This window comes from Phyllobates terribilis, unplaced genomic scaffold, assembly GCF_046119375.1.
Source record: "Phyllobates terribilis strain yellow unplaced genomic scaffold, ASM4611937v1 Scaffold_4__5_contigs__length_816908805, whole genome shotgun sequence".
Taxonomy (NCBI): domain Eukaryota; kingdom Metazoa; phylum Chordata; class Amphibia; order Anura; family Dendrobatidae; genus Phyllobates; species Phyllobates terribilis.
In genome coordinates this window covers 402,412,948-402,434,742 of record NW_027362764.1, presented here as the reverse complement: position 1 = coordinate 402,434,742, position 21,795 = coordinate 402,412,948, and the positions used below count along the sequence as shown (strand labels likewise).

The following is a 21,795-nucleotide window of genomic DNA, read 5'->3' as shown; positions in this document are numbered from 1 at the left end:
GGGGGGAAATATGGCATACGTGGACATAGGCGGGGAATTGGTGGAATAATAAGCAAACGGGCGGGGATAACTTGGTGTCCGGGGGAAAGCCTGCGAAAAACCAAGGAGATAAAACTAAATTTCTCAGCATTCAGACCTCTAATATGGGCCATACAGGTATGTATAAATTTACATTTCTATACCCTGTATGCCCATAGTAGAGGTCTGATAACTCCAAAGTGGTGACAGATTCCCTTTAAGATAATAAAAATTAGCAAAAAACTTTCTAAGTTTGACCAAGTGACAGGTCCTATTTCTCAGTAACAGTCTAACAGACTGTCTAGGTAAAGGTATTGCTGAACTTGTCTTAGAAAGAGCTACATACGCATATAAATTGTTTGGGGGTGAAATCCTGCTGACAGATTCCCTTTAAGCCTCTTGTACACTTTAGATGGCTGTAGGAAGAGCAGTTGTGCACTCTGCCCAGCGCTCCTGTGTTCTCTTTGAGAAAGCCACTGCCAAACATTTCTGGAGGCGGCTTATCTTTTAAAGAACAAAGGATTGGACAGGCTGGATCCTTATCTCCCACCACATCATCGGCCGAGAGCACTAATACACATCAGATTGTCAGCTGAACCTGTCGATATTGGTGAGTTCGGCCATTGTTAATCTGTTGTGTATGGTAGTCTTTACAGTATAGACACATTGCCAGATTACCTTTTCCAGCTTGATTGCTTTGTTGATTGTGATAGTTCGGCTGCTTACCAGAAGGTATTTGGCTGTGCTGGGCACCTGTGGTGTGATGTACCTCCAATCTTGTCCCTGTTCCACTTCTGGTCTCAGAATGTGCTCTTCCTCTTCGATTTTTATTTGTTTTGTTATCCATATTTGTAATACCAAAAAAATTAAATGGGTCATCTAAATGAAAATGTAATAGAATCAAACAGTGTTACGGTCTTTGCCAATTTAACTAGAGAATCTAAATGAAGAAAACTCAAAATTGTTAATGCAAAATATCTTATGATCACTTTTTACAGTAAGGGAATTTTGTAACTGCCTCACTCTGCTGCTTTGATTTTGTGACACACCACCTTATATTACAGCTATGTGTTAGAAACCAATACCATATTAACAAATTTTCTACTTTACTGTATTAATTATAAATATTCTATATTCATCAAATGTCAAATTAATCCTTACAATACAGAAGTTTGCAATGTTTTTATTTTGTACTGACAAAAGAAAGTACAGTAATTTGCTAAACTGAATATTTTAGAAACATTGGCATCGTAAACAGTATGGTTCACGTACCACCGTTCTAATAGTGCCCACATAAGCAAAGGAAAGCAGCAGCACTGGCAAGTTGAAAGAACGGGTGCACCACTGTATGGACTTGATCCATTAGTCACTAACAATCAATAAATGTCCATGGCAGGATTAGCCAGAATATACATTTATTTCCTAATACTACCTTTACACTCTAAAGGGGTGTTCTCAAGTTTAAAAGTTATCCTCTATCCACAGGAAAGGGGATAACTTTCCGATTGCAAGGAGTCTGACTGCCTTGACCCCCACCGATATAGAAAACTGGGGTTCAGAAGAGCCCGGGCTAAATGGAGTGGAGGGCAATCATGCACACTACTTCTCCATTCATTCTAATAGGAGCGCTGAAGATCAGTCAACGCTCCCAATAAGAATTAATGGAGTAGTAGTGCACCTGACTAACCTCAGCTCCATTCACATTTTGGCCTTGATGTTTCTGCGTTCTCTGAAAACCTGCAGACAAAAAAATAAAGGATGTGCAAATGGTGGTAGAGCATAGGTAACATAAAAGTTCATAAAATGGCTGTAACATTTTGAAATGTTTACATCTGGTTTTAAAAGATTTTAACCCACAAGCACAGAGGGTTATAAATGTCTGCCATCTGTGGGGTCAAGCTTCAGTCAAATGCCTTACTAGCATAGAAACTGTGAGAGACGGTCGTGCACCTGCTAAAGTAAAGTTCAAAGGATTATAGAGAATCCTTTGATCCTGGTTGTTACCTCTTGGCGCAGTCAATAATGACCACAACACCACAATGAACGCCATTGGCAAGATTCGTTGTTGTATCACAATGTTTGAATTTTTATTAAAAAGCCTCTTGATTTTAATCCTTTAGGACAGAATAACGTATACAGTACTTGGTCTATGGGGTGAATTTTCATTAAGCTGCAGTACAAGATGATTGCGCAAATACAGCTCCTGCTGTAACAGATGACATTAGAGAAACCTTTCATCATGACTGTTACCCCCTGTAAGATAGCTCTCGGACACATAGTTGATGGAAGGTATCTATCACAGAGATGGCTGTTGTCTGTGACGTAATCCTAGAATGTTGCTCTAGTGCACGTAAGCACTAAGAGGATTGTTTGGTGCATCCGGGCCCAGGTTTTGCCCTGAGAGACGGGCAGGTCTGGTTGCCTACATACCTCACCTCTGGGTGTGGTTAAGAGGTAAAAATGGAGTCCTTTGTTTGACACATCGTCTGTGTATGGAGGAAGAAGGCCTCCTGAGTGTTTTTATCTCCAGACTGAGCCAGTGTACTGGATGCTATCCAGCCTGTGTGAATACAGGACTGGCTAACCAGAGACTTTGCCTAAAGGACTGTTTTCTTTGTTTTGCCTGCACTAAAGACTGTTTGTTTTCCTTTTGCTTGTGAACGGTTTATGAGGTAATAAACCGACATAGACATTTAAATGGAAACGCTTCCTGTTTGCCTCCCGAAGCACCCAAGTGAGTAGAAACCCCACAATTGTTGTTAGAAGTGTGGACAGCATTCCCAGCAAATATGTGTGACTGCTACAAGACATTTTTGCATGTCCTGGGTGAAGTCTGCCACAAGCCAGCAAGCAACGCCAGACAAAATGGAGGACCTGCTTAAACATCTGGTGCAAACACAGCAGGCACAGCACCAGCAATTGTTACAGCTGCAACAAATGGCGCAACAGGAGACCACTAAGCTGCTTATGCAGCAGATCCAGGTCCACAAGCAGCAGCAACAGGATCATCACCGTCAACAGCAGCAGCAAATTGATTTACTCGCAGAGGCGATTCGTGGCATGGCAACAGCTCCGACAAGGTCAGTGGACAATTTTTCCATCCGGAAGGCGGTAAGGAGAGCCCTGCAGAAAATTACCCTGGGGAATGACATAGAGGCCTTTTTGACTGTATTTAAAAGTGTTGCCGAGAGGGAGAAACTTACGCCACAGCAGTGGGCAGAGATGCTGGTGCCATACTTGACGGGGGAGCCCCAGAAGGCTTACTATGACATGGCCTTGCAAGATGCAAAGGAATATGGCAAGCTAAAATCTGAAATTTTGGTGTGCTTGGGGGTGACGATGACTGTCAGGGCACAGCAGGTCCACCAATGGGCGTATTACTATGACAAACCCCCTCGCTCCCAAATGTTTGACCTACTGCACCTGGTTTAAAAATGGCTGCAGCCCACGCCATATAGCTGCCCGTTGTCCCCTGACCTCCGAGCAAATGGACTGCAGCCTGGGAGGTCGCTGTTCATACTATGCATATCCGGCGTGCAGTGTGAACTGTCCACCCAGTGAGGGGCACAAGCTTGTCCGTAAAGGTAAATGGTTGGCAAGTAACTGGATTGCTAGTCTCTGGGAGTCTGGTGACCCTTGTGAGGGCCACACTTCCTCTCCAGCTGAACCAAGGGAAGAAGGTTGGCGTGTGCTGCATTCATAGTGATGATAAAGACTATCCAGTGGCCTGAGTGAACATTGAAACGGCCCACAGTACTGAGTTCCACGAGGTCGGCGTCGTCCAGGACTTATTGCACACTATTATTATAGGCCGGGACTTTTGTTTGTTTTGGGATCTGTGGGGGAAGGGTTCAGGTCTCAGATATGAAACCAGTTAGCCCTAAAGAGGTATCACCACATGCAGAGCCGGACGGGTTTCCCTTCTGTGTCCTTGTGGGGCATGAGGAGGTAGTGTCCCCTAAGACTGACATTCCTGAGTTAGAGGTGATCAGTGAAAATTTTGATTTCGCCCAACATAGGGACCTAATTCTGAGGGAAGCATTTAACAATGTCACAGTCATAAATGGTGTTGCACAGGAGTCGGGGGCAGACACAAGGTTTTTCTATTTTATTTTGAGTGGGGAGTTATTGTACTGGGCTCCGAAAGTGAGGGAGGAGCTTGTGGAACAGTTATTGATACCAGGGCCCTACAGACGGAGAGTGTTGGACATGGCCCATTCACATGTTTTGGGTGGCCATCTGGGAGTGAAAAAAACTCAGGAACGGATCATGCAGAGGTTCTATTGGCCTGGATGTCACTCGGAAATCTTAAAGTATTGCATGTCCTGTCCTATGTGCCAGTTAACCGCCCCCACCTCTCACTTTCGAAGTCCCCTCGTGCCATTGCCCATCATTGCAGTGCCGTTTGAGAGAATTGCCATGAACTTGGTCGGTCCCCTGGTTAAAGCTGCTTGTGGGCATCAATATATATTGGTCATATTGGGCTATGCCACACGCTATCCTGAAGCGATTCCCCTGAGAAAATCCTCAGCAAAGAGTATAGCTCGCAAACTGGTCCTCGTTTTTTCCCGGTCAGGATTGTCAAGGGAGATCCAGATCTACCAAGGAACAACCTTTATGCGTAAGATGATGAGGGAACTGTGTAAAGCCCTGCAAATCACCCCACTGAGGACATCAGTGTACCATCCTCAGACAGATGGTCTTGTGGAAAAGTTCAATAAAAATCTGAAGAGTATGCTGAGGAAGGCCATAGAAAAGGACAGTAGAGACTGGTACTGTTCTGTATCCGAGAGGTTCCACAGGCCTCTACTGGGTTATCGTCATTTGAACTTCTGTATGGCAGACATCCGCAGGGTCTCCTTGATATAGCTAAGGAAACCTGGGAAGCCGAAGTCACGCCCCACAGGAGCGTCATCGAGCACGTCGCACAGATCCAAGAGAGGATTGCGAAGGTGATGCCCATCGTAAAAGGAAATCTCCTCCAGGCACAAGAGGCTCAAGCTAGGGTCTACAACTGGTCAGCTAGAGTGAGGCAGATCGATCCTGGAGACCAAGTCCTCGTACTAATTCCTACTGTGGAAAGTAAATTCTTGGCCAAGTGGCAAGGGCCTTATGAGGTGGTGGAGAAGCTTGGTGAAGTGAATTCTAAGATTCATCAACCAGGAAGACGCAAACCATACCAGATCTACCTTGTCAATCTCATCAAGCCATGGCAAGAAAGAAAGCCTGTTGAAACTCCATGCTTGCTGGTCAAGCCAGAAGCCGAGGTTGGAGGAGTCACAATATCGGAGATGCTGACGAAGGCCCAAAAACAGCAGTGTCGGGAATTGCTGCAGAAGAACAGGGACCTGTTCTCGGAATTTCCTGGGTGTACAAAGGTCATAGAACACGAGGTCCTGATGGAGCCACATGTGCGGGTGAACTTGAAGCTCTATTGAATTCCTGAGGCCCGACGAGAGTTGATCTCCAAGGAAGTGAATCGCATGTTGAAGCTCGGAGTCACTGAGGAATCCAAGAGCAGATCGTTGAGCCCGATTGTCTTGGTTCCAAAACCCGATGGCAAATAGAGATTCTGCAACGATTATAGACGGTTGAATGACGTCTCCAAATTAGATGCATATCCGATGCCGGTTGTCGATGAGCTGATCGAGAGACGTGGGTCGGCAAGGTACATAACCACCTTGGATTTAACAAAGGGATATTGGCAAATCCCCATGTCACATGGAGCCAAGGAGAAGACTGATTTTTCTACTCCTGATGGATGCTTCCAATGTGTCCGGATGCCGTTTGGGCTGCAGGGAGCCTCGGCCACCTCCCAGAGGGCCATAGACCGAATCCTTGCACCCCATAAGAAGTACGCCGCGGCATAACTGGACGATATTGTAATCTTCAGCCCAGACTGGGGAAGTCATCTGGAAAAGGTCCAGGCAGTGTTTGATGCTCTAAGGAAGGTGTGGTTTTCAATAAATCCAAAAAAATGTGCCATGGTGATAGAAGAAGCCAAATACCTGGGATATGTAGTGGGCAGAGGCGAGATCAAACCCCAATTCAGTAAAGTGTAGGCAATCCAAAACTGGCTGAGACTGCTGTCAAAGAAGCAAGTTAGAGCCTTTCTAGGAATCGTGGGATACTACATGAGGTTCATCCCAAACTTCACCATGATGGCCGCACCACTGACTGACCTCCTTAAGGGGACGAAATCAGCAATGGCCAAATGGACTGCAGAGGCGGAGACGGCCTTTCAAGAAATAAAAGGGGCTCTGTGTAAGCAACCGGATCTGGTTGCCCCCGACTTCCAGAGGAAATTTATACTACAGACAGATGCCTCAGATGTTGGTTTAGGAGAAGTCCTTTCCCAGGAGATACACGGGGAGGAGCACCCTGTTATCTACCATGAGGAAGCTATCCTCATGTAAGAAGAATTATTCTGTCATAGAAAAGGAGTACTTGGCCATAAAGTGGGCGGTGGACACGTTACTTATCTGTTAGGACGAAAGTTTAAATTGGTATCAGACCATACCCCACTCAAGTGGATGAGGGAGAAAAAAGGAAAAAATGCTAGGGTCAGCAGCTGGTTTTTAGCCCTACAGGATTTCAGCTTCCATGTGGAACATAGAGTAGGGAAGCTACATGGTAATGCTGATAACCTCTCGAGAATTCCCTGTCTAGTAGGAGAAGGTGCCAAGCCCCATGGATTTAGGCAGAGGGGGGATGTATGCAAAATAGCTCTCGGACACATAGTTGATGGGAGGTATGCATCACAGAAATGATTGTCGTCTGTGATGTAATCCTAGAAAGTTGGTCTAGTGCACGTAAGCACTATGAGGATTGTTTGGTGCATCCGGCCCAGGTTTTACGGGCAACCTGAAATATGGGCGGTTCTGGTTGCCTACATACCTCACCTCTGGGTGTGGTTAAGAGGTTAAAATGGAGTCCTTTATTTGACACATAGTCTGTGTATGGAGGAAGAAGGCCTCCTGAGTGTTTTTATCTCCAGACTGAGCCAGTGTACTGGATGCTATCCAGCCTGTGTGAATACAGGACTGGCTAACCAGAGACTTTGCCTAAAGGACTGTTTTCTTTGTTTTGCCTACACTAAATGCTGTTTGTTTTCCTTTTGCTTGTGCACGGTTTCGGAGGTAATAAAGCGACATGGAGACTTAAATGGAAACGCTTCCTGTTTGCCTACCGACGCACCCAAGTGAGTAGAAACCCCACACCCCTTAGATGCTGCAGTCAATAGCAACAATAACGTCACAACGAGGGCCATATTTATAGAAGATTCATTATTTCAGGAGACATGATACATGTATTTTTAACATACATATAAGCTCAATTATAGTATTACAATGTCATGAGGAGCCAACTGGAAAAAATGGAGCACTACACTCACCATTCATCCCCCATCCTCCCACATTTTGGCCCTGATAATAGATGCTCTGGCCACCTGCAGAGAAAAAAAAACAGTACTGTAAAATTTTGAAATTTTTTCACAGGCTATACAGTTTCTTGATTTTAACCTTTGTACTGCAGAATGACATACACGAAAATAAACTTTGGGGTATAAATTCAGTTGAATTTCATGCACATTCACAGAAGTTAATGAAAACTAGACTCCTGCTGCAACAGCTGGAATTTTTGAAAAACCATTCATCCTGGCTGTTAACCCCACAGATTCTGTGATCAATAGCGACCATCGCATTGACCATATTTAATTGAGATTATTATCATGGTTGATACATTTTGAACACATATACAAGCTCAGTTCTTCTATTACAATGCAGTGAGGAGCCAAGGAGCCTGCAGCCTATGGAAAACGTGGAGCACTAAACTCACCTTGTGTACCCATTCCTCCCACACCTTGGCCTTGTTGAGGGATGTTCTGACCACCTGCAGAGAATAAAGCCTGTACTGTAAGATTTGTAATGTTTACAGGTAGTTTAAAAATTCTTTTGATTTTAACCGTTTAATGCAGAATAACATTCATGAACATCACTTGTGAGGTGTAATTTCAGTTGAATGCCACACATACACAAAAAATATGACTGACAGCAAGGCTCCTGCTGTATTGGCTGTCACTTTCAGAGCAAGTTTTGATCCAGACTGTTAATCCTTTAAATGCTGTGGTTAATAGCGACCATGGCATCATAATAATGGGTTGCCAATGGGTGGCCATATTTAAAGGAGATTTGTTATTAGAAAATATATGGATCATAGTTTTTAACACACATACAAGCTCAGTTATAGCATAATAATGTCGTGAAGAACCAAGGAGCAATCAGTCAATGTAAAAAGTGGAGCACTATACTCACCATGTATCCCCCTTCCTCTGGCATATTGGCCTTGAAATTGGATGCTTTGGCCACCTGCAGAGAAAAAAAGCCTGTAAGATTTTGTGAATTTTTTCACATAGTTTAAAAACTCTATTGATTTTAACCTTTTAGTGTAAAATGGCATCTGAATATCAACTTTAGAGTGTAAATTCAATTAAATTACACACATGCACAAAAGTGACTGATGGCCAGGCCATTGCTGCAATAGTTAGAATTTTGGAGAAAACTTTCATTCTGGCTGTTACCCTCTTAGATTCTGCGGTCAATAGTGACCACAGCATTTCAATAATGAGCTTCCAATGGGTGGCCATATTTAAAGGAGATTCATTACTAAAGGGAACCTGTCACCATGAAAATGTAGCCCAATCTGAAGGCACCATGTTATAGAGCAGGGGGTTTAGCAGAATGATATATATCTGCTCTTTCTGGGATTCTCAGTCCAGTAGGTGGTCCTATCAGTGACTGACAGCTTTCATTGTATAAGAGTGCATACAGAGATAGCTGTCAATCACTAATAGGACCACCCACTGGACAGAAAATCCCAGAAAGTGCAGAGGTTTATATATACTGATTTTTTTTCTCGCAAAACTATGTATCATTCTGCTCAGCCTGCCCTGCTCTATAACATGGTGCCTGCAGATGAATTTTCATAATGACAGGTTCCCTTTAAAGAAGACACGGTTCATACATTTTTAACATGCATGCAAGCTCAGTTATAGTATTACAATGTTGTGAGGAGCCAAGGAGCCCGCAGCCAATGATAAAAGCAGCGTGCTACACTCACCATTCAGCCCCCTTCCTCTCGCACTTTGGCCTTGATGATGGGTGTTCTGACCACCTGCAGAGAAAAAAAGCCTATACTGTAAGATTTTGTAATTTTTACACAGTTTTACACAGTTTAAAAATTTCAAGTCTTTAGTTCAGAATGACATACATGAACATAACCTGTGAAGTCTATTTTCAGTAAAATGCCAGACATGTAAGTCATTGCACAGCACAGAAAGTGTGACTGATGTCCTTTCCTTTGGCCCCCAGGCAGCTTCCTGGGGACCATAGTGATTGGACTGGCGGCTCCGTTTTGCCAGCCACTGGCTCTTTAATTCCTCTTTACACTGCGAGCATGTGCAAGCAGCAATCACTACTGAACACTGCATCGCATGCTGGGAAAGATTACAACCTAAGTGGCCAGTGCAAGCAACAGGATGTTTTTTGTGTGTGGAGTTAGCATGCTCTGCTCTCTATATGCTCCAGCCCCAGTGTCTTTTATGTGACATTTATACACCAGTCCCAGTGTCTCCTATGTGATGTATATATACCAGCCCCTGTGTCTCCTATGTGATGTATATACAGTAGTCTGAGTGTATTCTATGTGATGTGTATACACAGCATTCTTGGTGTCTCCTATATGATGCATATACAGCAATCTCAGCGTATCTTATGTGATGCATACAGCCGTCTCAGTGTCTCCTATGTGATGTATATTCAGCAGTCTCTCTGTCTCCTTTGTGATGTATATACACAGCTTCGGTGTCTCCTATATCATGTATATACAGTAGTCTCAGTGTAAACTATGATATTGTATATGCAGCAGTCCCAGTGTAACCTATGTAATGTATACAGCAATCTCAGTGTATCCTATGTGATATATACAGCAGTCTGGGTGTCTCCTATGTGATGTATATGACGCGCCCCCTGGGCCTGTGCTGTGCAGGGGATACCCGGAGCCGGATCGCTGGTGGGATGCTGGGGGTTGTAGTCTTCGTGTGGCGGCGACCCGGTCCGTGCCCAGGGTGGTCAAACCAGTGGCAGTCTATTGGTGTTATAATAAGTGTCCGACTACGCCACCCGTGGATTGCGGTCAGTGGGGACCGCCGCTGCGCTGCCGACCGCTGAGGCTGATGTAATTTGCGCAGCCGAGTATAGAATAACTCCCCACGGGAGAAGTATTGCCTCAGGGCAGCTAATGTGGAGTAATGATGGGAATGATGGTGCGAGCGTCCCAGTGCTAATGGTGCTGGTGCGGCGAGGGACCACAGAGACGTGCAGTTGCAGTTTTCAATGCTTTACTCACAGTTGTTGTTCATGTCAATGCTGCAGGCGATGACTGCCCGAACCGTGCTGCGTCCACCAGGTGAGGGACTCGGTCAACTCCCAGGCAATTCCAGAGTGTGGTTCAGAGCTCCCTTCTCTACCTTTCTCTGGCCGTCCCCACCAGTGACCCACCTTTGTCCAGCTTCCTCGGGCCTTCTGTTGGCGAAACCTCTCCCGGTTTCCCTGACCCTATACGGTATGCCTTTCTGGTGGATGTAGTGAGGGGTCGCACCAAGATGTGGTAACAACCTCCGGTCTTTGGCTGAGGAATCTGTTGCCTCCACCAATTTGGGTTCCGGTACCCTATTCTGCCAACCCTTCACCCTGTATCTCCTCTGGGCATATGGGGTTCCTTCTGTCCTCGTGTCTCTGGGCCTTTCTCTGTGTTCCTTGCTTCCTTTCTCCTCTGTTCCAGTTCCTTTCTTACTTTCCTTTCCGTTCCTTCTCCTCTCTCTTTCTGCTGTTTCTGGCCTCCACTCCAGGCCTGCCTCTGGAGCTGGGCCCTGACTGAGCCACAGCTCCCTGTCAGCCCTCTTGGCTGAGCTCCTGTCTTCTTCTCCTCCTCTCTGAACTGGCTCCTGTCCTAAGATGGTGCCCACCTTATATACCTCCTTCTGACACCCGAGCCCAGGTGACTAGCAACCAATGGGCTACTACCTATGCCCAGAGACCCACCCCTATCTGCTCCTACACCACAGGGTATTCCACCCCCCGCCCCACTCCAGCCAGGGACAGATGCTGTCGTGCCTGCACTTCTATCTTGTGGGAGCACCGTTGAGCTGTCCCTCGGAAATGGGGTGTGTGTGGTGCATGCAGCCTACCGAGTCCTGGTCCACACTCCATCCTTACCCGGGAGTGGAATATCACACCTCTGGACTGAGGTGCAATACCCCTGTAGCAGCCGAGCCCTCGGGGTGCTACATTCCCCCCTGGTAAATCACAGCATGTCCTCGGGCTGGAAAAGAGTAAAACAATTTAAAACATACAAATTTTTAAAGTGCACTCGCATATAAGACATTAACCAAAAACTCATCCCTTTATGGGAGGTACTCTTTTCTTTTTAACGTTACTGGTACTCTTTTTCTTTTCTTTAACATTCTTCTGTCACTAGCTATGGTCAAAACTACCGGAACTCTTTTAGCATATAAAACATCACATAAAACATTTGCATTATTATTCTAGCAGCATATAAAACTTTTTCATTATAGAACAATTGCAAGGAAAGCATTCTCAAAACACATTCTTGAACTCTGGCCGCTGTGCAACTTGCGACCAGGTAAAGGTGCAACAGTCCATTTAATCCTGAGGTAGACGTTGCAGTTTCGTATAAAACCAGTAGGGGGCGCTTTAAGAAGCGCAACTATATACAAGGGTGGCCGCTCTCAGTCCTCGGCCAGTGGGGATAAGGGAGTGGCTGCTCACAGTCCTCAGCCTGGTTAGGGAATAGGGGCACACAGGTAATAGTCCACATTAGTCCCAACGGGGACCACACTCCACTCAGCAACAGTTTCTATACCCTTACGGGTAACTATATACAGTTCCACTTTACCGCTCTTTAGTAACGGTGTCCTCCTGATGCTCCTTCATAGTCTTCAGATCCGTCCGGATCCTCAGGGTAGTCCACGTCTGGGCGGTACTGCAGTTCCTCCTCCGTTAGACGGTGAACGTGGAGGGCGTACAGTCCCTTTGCGCCCTTGTGCCGGGTGTAGGTGACCACGTCACCGGGGTACAGGTCACGTCCGTGATGTCCCTCTGGTAGGTGGCTTTCGACGTCCCTTCTGGTGACGAAGACGTCGGTGTCAGCCTCCGGGTCTCTGATGAAGCCCCAGCCATGCTCTAGCTGGAACTTGACTACGGTCCCGGTGGCTCTGGGACCGCGGATGGCGTGGGCGGCTTGTCGGGCCCTGCGCTTCTGTTCCGCGCTCCTGGCCTGGAGTCGCGCCTCCCTGATGCGCCTCTGTCGCCGCTCCCTTTCATAGGTGGCCAGCTGCTGACGGCAGCAATCCAGGCGCTGGGCTGCTTCTGCCCGGGTCTCCTGGGTGAACCCCATGAGATTCTCGCCGGTGGGGTCCCAGGCAAACTGGGCATCCTCCGGCGGGGGTGGAGCGATGTTGGCAGACTCCGGGGCCGGGATCAGAGGCTCGCTCAGGGGTTGTTCTCTTTGGAGACGGGGGTTGTCGAACTCCGGTGGCCACTCAAAGGGCAGCCCGTCCGGGCTGGTATGTTGGGCGTACAAGTCCGTACCCAGGGGTGGCACCGCGGGCTTCGGACGGGTGGCAGCGCCCGGGGGCACTCGGCCTTGCGACCAGGCCGGTGATCGCTTGTTGGTCGCGCCCGGGGGTGGCACCGCCAAGGTAGGGGGCGCTGGTGAGGCAGCGGCGCCCGGGCGTGCTGGGCCTTGCGTCCTGGCCTGTGACGTCTCCCGCTTTACGGCGCCCGGGTTCAGAGGGCACAGCGCGGGGCGGGGCGTGATGACGGTTCTCTCTGCCTGAGGCCTAGCTGGCGGCGGTGGAGGCGTGGTGTCAGGTACGGTCCCCGGGGCTTTGGGTCCCGCAACGGAGGGTGAGGGCAGGCTGGTGTTCCCAGGGCTTGGGGTGGTGGCGTCCCCATTACCTGCCTCGGTCTCCATGGCCTCCTCCGCGGCGTCGTCTGCAGCTGCCGGTCCCGGCGGGGTCCTCCGCTGGCTGCCTTCGTGCTGCCGGGCCATCTCCTCTCTCCACCCGGCAAACACATCCCGTTGCGCCCGGACCATCCTCCTGTTCAGGTCTTCCAGCGCTGCGCGCGCTGTCCGGGTCTCTAGGCAGCTGGGCCAGCAATTCTGTCAGGCTGCAAGGTGGCTCAGCTTGCAGCAGGCTGCGGGCCAGGGTGCTGGTGGAGTTCTCTGCTCCCTCCATCTCCGGGTGCAGCAGGTCCAGACTGATCCAGGCCGCACCCAGCCCCTCAGTTTTCTTCACTTCCCGCCCCCATTGAGGGTGGTACTGGGGCAACTTGGTGACAGTCAGTTTCAGGGGCAGCCCTCCCACGCTGATGGACATCTCCACTGCTGCATTCATGGCTGGTGGGGGCGGGCTCCTTCTTTGGTGCCACTCTGGGACCTGGCCCTCGATGGGAGGCGGCTTCCTGCTGTCCTTTGGTGCGCACATAATGGCGTCCGCTCTGCCAGGGCGAGAAAAACTGATGAAGATGGCGGGAAACGGTCCAAGATGGCGTCTGATGGCGGGAATCGGCTCCGGATGGCGGGAAACGACTCCGGACGGCGGGAAACTTCTGGAAATGGCGGGAGACTTCTTTTCAAGGTACATGTACAATCTTCTTCAGGCACGCAATACCCGTTGGTGGCAGGTTGGTTTGAATCCTGCCGACTACGCCAAAGTTGACGCGCCCCCTGGGCCTGTGCTGTGCAGGGGATACCCGGAGCCGGATCGCTGGTGGGATGCTGGGGGTTGTAGTCTTCGTGTGGCGGCGACCCGGTCCGTGCCCAGGGTGGTCAAACCAGTGGCAGTCTATTGGTGTTATAATAAGTGTCCGACTACGCCACCCGTGGATTGCGGTCAGTGGGGACCGCCGCTGCGCTGCCGACCGCTGAGGCTGATGTAATTTGCGCAGCCGAGTATGGAATAACTCCCCACGGGAGAAGTATTGCCTCAGGGCAGCTAATGTGGAGTAATGATGGGAGTGATGGTGCGAGCGTCCCAGTGCTAATGGTGCTGGTGCGGCGAGAGACCACAGAGACGTGCAGTTGCAGTTTTCAATGCTTTACTCACAGTTGTTGTTCATGTCAATGCTGCAGGCGATGACTGCCCGAGCCGTGCTGCGTCCACCAGGTGAGGGACTCGGTCAACTCCCAGGCAATTCCAGAGTGTGGTTCAGAGCTCCCTTCTCTACCTTTCTCTGGCCGTCCCCACCAGTGACCCACCTTTGTCCAGCTTCCTCGGGCCTTCTGTTGGCGAAACCTCTCCCGGTTTGCCTGACCCTATACGGTATGCCTTTCTGGTGGATGTAGTGAGGGGTCGCACCAAGATGTGGTAACAACCTCCGGTCTTTGGCTGAGGAATCTGTTGCCTCCACCAATTTGGGTTCCGGTACCCTATTCTGCCAACCCTTCACCCTGTATCTCCTCTGGGCATATGGGGTTCCTTCTGTCCTCGTGTCTCTGGGCCTTTCTCTGTGTTCTTTGCTTCCTTTCTCCTCTGTTCCAGTTCCTTTCTTACTTTCCTTTCCTTCTCCTCTCTCTTTCTGCTGTTTCTGGCCTCCACTCCAGGCCTGCCTCTGGAGCTGGGCCATGACTGAGCCACAGCTCCCTGTCAGCCCTCTTGGCTGAGCTCCTGTCTTCTTCTCCTCCTCTCTGAACTGGCTCCTGTCCTAAGATGGTGCCCACCTTATATACCTCCTTCTGACACCCGAGCCCAGGTGACTAGCAACCAATAGGCTACTACCTATGCCCAGAGACCCACCCCTATCTGCTCCTACACCACAGGGTATTCCACCCCCCGCCCCACTCCAGCCAGGGACAGATGCTGTCGTGCCTGCACTTCTATCTTGTGGGAGCACCGTTGAGCTGTCCCTCGGAAATGGGGTGTGTGTGGTGCATGCAGCCTACCGAGTCCTGGTCCACACTCCATCCTTACCCGGGAGTGGAATATCACACCTCTGGACTGAGGTGCAATACCCCTGTAGCAGAAGAGCCCTCGGGGTGCTACATATACAGCAGTCTCAGTAACACCTATGTGATGTATATACAGCAGTCTCAGCATATTCTATGTGATGTCTATACAGCAGCCTCAGTGTATCCTATGTGATGTATATAGAGCAGTCTCAGTGTCTCCTATGTGATGAATATACACCAGTCCCAGTGTATCCTATGTGATGAATACAGCAGTCTTGAGTGTTTCAGTGTATTCTTTGTGATATATACAGCCATTTTGGTGTCTCCTATGTGTACTGTGTATACAGCAGTCTCAGGGTCTCCTACGTCATCTATGTACAGCAGTCTCTGTGATACTATTTCCCTGATGATGAATTGAAAGTTGTCATCATGCAAGACCTTCATTTTAACCAAAATTCTTTTGAATATAGGTATGGTCATTTAATTAAAGAAAACTGACTGCCAAAAGTTTTGCATATACTATTTATTGATCACAACATAGAGAGTAATGCATTGTTTACAATGCCATAACTTAGTATTTTGCAGCATAACCTCTTGCTTTAATTACTGCACCACACTGACGGGGCATTGAAGACACTAGGGTATTCAAGACATCTTAAGGGATCTTGCTCCATTCCATTTGCAAATCTGCAAACAATTCATCTTTATTGCTATGGGTATGGGCCTCAAGTCGTCGTCCTAACTCATCCCAAAGGTGCTCTATAGGGTTAAATCAGGCGATAGACTTTGCCATTGAAACAGGCGAACATTTTTCTTTGCTAACCATTTTTTTACTAAATTGGATGTGTGCTTAGGATCTTTGTCTTGCTGGAATTTCCATTCCCTGCCTACTTTGGTTTTACCACGTGGCAGAATTACATTCTCCAGCACATCCTTGTACATGGTAACATTCATATTTCCATCAATTCTGCAGAGGGCCAATAGCAGATGCAGAAAAGCAGACCCAAACCATGACATTGCCACCACCATGTTTTGCTGTAGGTGTTTGGTATCTTACATCATTAGGTTTTCCAATTCTGCAGTATATATAATGCTTGCCATCACTGCCAAACAGATTGCACTTGGATTCATCCAACCACAACACCTTAGACCAATCTGTCGCTTTCCATTGGCTGTGTTCTTTGGAAAACTCAATTTGGACCTTCTGGTTCTTTGCAGAGATGAAAGGCTTCTTGACTGGAACTCGTGCATTCAATCCTACTGCTCTTAGCCGTCGCACCACAATTTGGCGACTCACTTTGACCCCATATTCTTTGTTCATTTCGTGCAAAATCTGTACAGCACTTTTATAGACATCAGATACTGACTCTTTCTTAATAATGTGATCAACTCTTGAGGAAGTTTTCCATGGTTGTCCACTTCTAGGTTTGTCAGCTGTTCCATAACCTTCTTTTTCTTTCTTTAATATACGTGACACTTGACTCTGAGAACAGTTGAATTCCATAGCTACCTCTTTTTGGCTTTTGCCTGACTTCACTCTCAGAATAATAAGATCCTGACATCTGGTGATAAATTTGGATTTGTCTTTGCCATTTTTTAACCTAAAAACACACATAAAAAAAAAAAAGGCAAATTTCGACTACCTTGATAAAATATGCAAAAAATTTGGTCCAGCAAATGTTGAAAACTAACACATAAAGGGATAAAACAATGTGAAACACAATATTCGTCCTTATAGCTGACAACCATTTGCTTCCGGTTTACTAAGATCACAAGGAAAATGGCATCACAACAACCAGACAGAAGTAATCTCACTTTAAAAGAAAATGCAAAACTTGTGGTCGCTACTGTATATACACGTCTCAAAGTCTCCTATGTGTTATATATAATAATATATAATTATATATAAGTCTCAGTGTCTCCTATCAATTGTATGTAGCAGACCTCCCACTGCTTGAGTTCTATAAATATAACGTGCGCAGTGATGAATTTCCCACTTAGATACATAGAGTGTAATATGCATATGTGTTCGGTACAACTTACTGCTGCGAGAGCTTTACAAAACTACCACCACACCATGACCAGACCACATATTACAGCTACATAGCAATCGAATGATGCCACCTTAGTGATAATTATTAGAAACCACAGTACTAAACACCAGTGACATTATTCACAGGAGCTCTATAGATAGTATAAGGCTATGTGCCCACGTAGCGTACTTGTAGCGTTTTTGCGGCGTTTTTACGGCGAAAACGCTTGTAAAACAGTCTGCCATGCAAAGCAATGTGAATTCGGATGTGCTCTGCACATGATGCGCTAATTAGTACTTGAATTGTCAATAAGTCTTGACAAGCCAGTACTGGTATGTCACTCTCCACAAGGAGAAACGTTATCCCTTAGAACTCAGTCCAGAGCCTCTCATCTAGCCAAATCAGTTAAGCCAGTACTGGTATGTCACTCTCCACAAGGAGAAACGTTACCGCTTAGACCTCAGTCCAGAGTCTCTCATCTAGCCAAATCAGTTCTCATACTTTGCACTGACGAGGGCCAACAGCCCGAAACACCGTGCCTGCAAATTGAGATTCTGATTTGGCTTTTATCCTAAGTCATATTGCACGACTCATTTAAGGGTTGATTGTGACTTGTAGGATTGCTGTTTCCAATGGGTGGTGCTATAGAGTTCAAGTCCTCTTTTTCTCTGAAGAGGCAATTTACAGTAAAGGTAAATCCAGTGACTTACCAGTCTCCAATTGAAGCCATTTATATTTGCTTTTTTTCATCCAGCATAGACTGCTGTGACTTGTTCCAGGACTTGTGTGGCGCCCTGCTGCGCATTGGTGCCACAGATCCTAGAGGGGTGCATGGACGGATTCCTCCACAAGAGGCCCTCATAGCATTCACACACCTCCACCTTCCACCTCAGACCACCAGAGGGAGCCCGTTAAGGATATAAATAGGGAAGGTGGAGCTAGGCAGTGCAGTCTAAGTCTAGAGTCTGGAATCTACAGCCTGGAGACAGAGTCTAAAGTCAGTCTGCTGCAGCCAGAGAGGTTGTCAGTCCAGCCCAGACTCATTGAGCTTAGGTTAGTGAGCCTAAGGTGTGCCGACGCCGTAAGAGCGGTGAAGAGTAGCAAGGCCTACTGCCAGTGTGAAGCCTAGTGAGGGCCCCGAGCGCGGCCGAAGGCAAGTGGAGTAAGTGAGCTACATAGGGGGCAGAGGAGCTTAGCCAGCTCACCCCAAGACCATATACCGGACACCGGGTCCATGTCTGCAAGGATCTCTAGGACCAGCAGAAACAACCGGAACCCCTGGCGAACTACATGTCCCAGGAACACCAAAAGCTGATTGTTATCCCAGTGTCAGGAATCACAGAGGCCCAAGAGACCAGGGAGTGTGATCTCCAACAGAAGGCCCTACCACCAGGTCAGCAGGTGCAAGACAGAGACTAAGTTAGGCCTAGCTCCAGGAAGGTCATAAAGTTATCAGGAAAAGGCAAGAAACAGGAGGCCCCACACCCGCTCACTGGGGAGAGTCCTGAAATGCACCCTTCACCCTACAGTGCCCTGGATCGTGCCTGAAACACCACCAGTAAAGGTACTGAAGTGAACTGTTGTGAGTGTGCCTATTCTTCTTCTGACACGGCTGGGTCCCCTCTGTCCTGCATCCCTTTTCCTACGCTGCCCTGAGGCCACGCTCCACCTGTGGGGAGCCGCACCAACTAAGCTGCCTGACCACCGGCCTCAGAGGACTGTAGCAGCGCTGGTGATCCTCACCAGACACCACGGGTGGCGTCACAAACTTTTCCTATCCCATACACCTTTCCCCCATTATCCCTTGCTTTTAAGAGTGACCCCAGGGTACGGGCCCGGGAGCCAGCCACCGCGATATCCCCCAAAACTAACAGCAAGGCCCGGGCGCAGAGTCGTCCCCATCCCCTGGGCGCGTCACTTGTCTCTGCAGAAAGCAACACACATTCATCTATGACTGGTTACTTCTACAACATCTTCTACACTATTTTCCCTCACTTCTACACTACACCTTTTTTTTCCACCCATAGTAACAGTATCCGCAATGTCTCTCTTTGAGAGCCCCTTACAGTAGAAATGTCACCCTCGGTAGCATCCATACAGTAATACACTGTGTGCCGAATTATTAGGCAAGTTGTATTTTAGAGGATTATTTTTATTATTGATCACCAACTATGTTCTCAATCAACCCAAAAGACTCATAAATATCCAAGCTTAATATTTTTGAAAGTTGGAGTGGTTTTTTTTTTTAGATTTGGCTATCTTAGGAGGATATCTGTTTGTGCAGGTAACTATTACTGTGCAGAATTATTAGGCAACTTAATAAAAACCAAATGTAATCCCATCTCACTTGTTTATTTTCACCAGGAAAACCAATATCAGTGCACAAAATTTAGAAATAAACATTTCTGACATGCAAAAACAAAAACCCCAAAAATTAGTGATCAATATAGCCACCTTTCTTTATGATGACACTCAACAGCCTTCCATCCATAGATTGTCAGTTGCTTGATCTGTTTTCGATCAACATTGCGTGCAGCAGCCACCACAGCCTCCCAGACACTGTTCCCAGAGGTGTACTGTTTTCCCTCGCTGTAGATCTCACATTTTATGATGGACCACAGGTTCTCTATGGGGATCAGATCAGGTGAACAAGGGGGCCATGTCATTATTTTTTCTTCTTTTAGACCTTTACTGGCCAGCCACGTTGTGGAGTAGTTGGATGCATGTGATGGAGCATTGTCCTGCATGAAAATCATGTTTTTCTTGAACGATACCGACTTCTTCCTGTACCACTGCTTGAAGAAGTTGTCTTCCAGAAACAGGCAGTAGGTCTGGGAGTTGAACTTCACTCCATTCTCAACCCGAAAAGGTCCCACAAGTTCATCTTTGATGATACCAGCCCATACCAGTACCCCACCTACACCTTGCTGGCGTCTGAGTCGGAGTGGAGCTCTCTGCCCTTTACTGATCCAGCCTCTGGCCCATCCATCTGGCCCATCAAGAGTCACTCTCATTTCATCAGTCCATAAAACCTTTGAAAGATCAGTCTTAAGATATTTCTTGGCCCATTCTTGACATTTTATCTTATGTTTCTTGTTCAAAAGTGGTCGTTTTTCAGCCTTCCTTACCGTGGCCATGTCCCTGAGTATCGCACACCTTGTGCTTTTTGATACTCCAGTAACGTTGCAGCTCTGAAATATGGCAAAAATGGTGGCGAATGGCATCTTGGCCGCTTCACGCTTGATTTTCCTCAATTCATGGGCAGTTATTTTGCGCTTTTTTTGGCCAATACGCTTCTTGCGACCCTGTTGGCTATTTGCCATGAAACGCTTGATTGTTCAAAAGTTTGGAAATTTCAAGACTACTGCATCCCTCTGCAAGACATCTCACAATTTTTGACTTTTCAGAGCCCGTCAAATCTCTCTTCTGACCCATTTTGCCAAAGGAAAGGAAGTTGCCTAATAATTAAGCACACCTCATATAGGGTGTTGATGTCATTAGTCAACACCCCTCCTCATTACAGAGATGCACATCACCAGATTTACTTAATTGGTAGGTGGCTCTCAAGCCTATGCAGCTTGGAGTAGGACAACATGTATAAAAAGTATCATGTGATCAAAATACTCATTTGCCTAATAATTCGGCACACAGTGTAATGCATACATCCCCTTTTGTGGTCCCTGTGCAATAGTAAAATTCCTCTTTGTGCCCCCATACAGTGATAATGTTTGTCTTTGTGATCAAATACAACAGTAATACACCCTCTCCAATTGGCCCTATACAGTAATAATGCCCCCCGATTGGCTCTTTACAGTGATAAGGTTCCCTATGCTGTCCCCCATACTGTAATAATGTACTGCATCCTGTAATAATGTTTTCCCTCTTGATCACTATTGTGTGATAATGTCTTCCATCCTGGCCCCAATCCTGTATTAATGTTCCCCAGCCTTTAATAATGTCGTCCATCTTATAATTATGTCCAGTAACCAGGTCCACATCCTTGAAAACGTTCCCCATAATGTCCTCTGTCCTGGCCACTATCCTGTAACAATGTCCCCCATCCTGTAAGAATTTCCCCCATCCTGTAAAATTGTCCGCCATCCTGGCCCCTATCCTGTAATGATATCCCATATCTTGTAACAATGTCCTACATTGGTCCGCATCCTGTAATTATGTCCTCTATCCTATAATAATGTTCACTGTCCTAGCCCCCATCCTGTACTAATGTCCCGATCCTGTAATAATGTCCTTTGTTCTGGCCACCATTCTGAAATTGTGTCCACCATCCTGGCCCCCTTCCTTAAATAATGTTCCCCATCCTGATCCTCATTCTTTAATAATGTCCTCTGTCCTAGTCCTAGTCCCCATCCTGTAATAATTCTGGTCCCTCATCCTGGTCACTTTTCTGTAATAATTTCATCTGTTTTGGCCCCTATCCTGTAAAAATGTCACTCATCCTGACCCCCATTCTGTAATAATGTCCCCCATTCTGGTCCCCGTCCTCTTATGATTTCCCATGTTCTGGTCTCCAGCCTGTAATAATGTCCCCCATCTTGTAATAATGTCCCCTGTTCTGGTCCCCTTCTTGTAAAAATATCCTCTGTAATGTCCCCCTTCTTGACCACCATCCTGTAATAATGTCATCAGTCCTGGCCACCACCCTGTAATAATGTCCCCCATCCTGGTATCCATCCTGTAATAATGTCCCCCATCC

The 21,795-nt window shown here is 47.1% G+C and overlaps 1 protein-coding gene across 2 annotated transcripts in view; it reads right to left on the bottom strand.

The window, feature by feature from the left end:
* Positions 1 to 21,795, bottom strand: part of LOC141265440 (NFX1-type zinc finger-containing protein 1-like) — a 200,661-nt gene that overhangs the window by 142,732 nt on the left and 36,134 nt on the right. For both annotated transcript variants that reach the window (XM_073678549.1, XM_073678550.1), the window contains exons 3-7: positions 9,136 to 9,189; positions 8,331 to 8,384; positions 7,855 to 7,908; positions 7,412 to 7,465; positions 697 to 897 (exon numbers count right to left, since the gene is read on the bottom strand). In XM_073678549.1, coding sequence (XP_073534650.1) covers positions 697 to 897; positions 7,412 to 7,465; positions 7,855 to 7,908; positions 8,331 to 8,384; positions 9,136 to 9,189 — 417 coding nt within the window. The remainder of the gene's footprint in view (positions 1 to 696; positions 898 to 7,411; positions 7,466 to 7,854; positions 7,909 to 8,330; positions 8,385 to 9,135; positions 9,190 to 21,795) is intronic.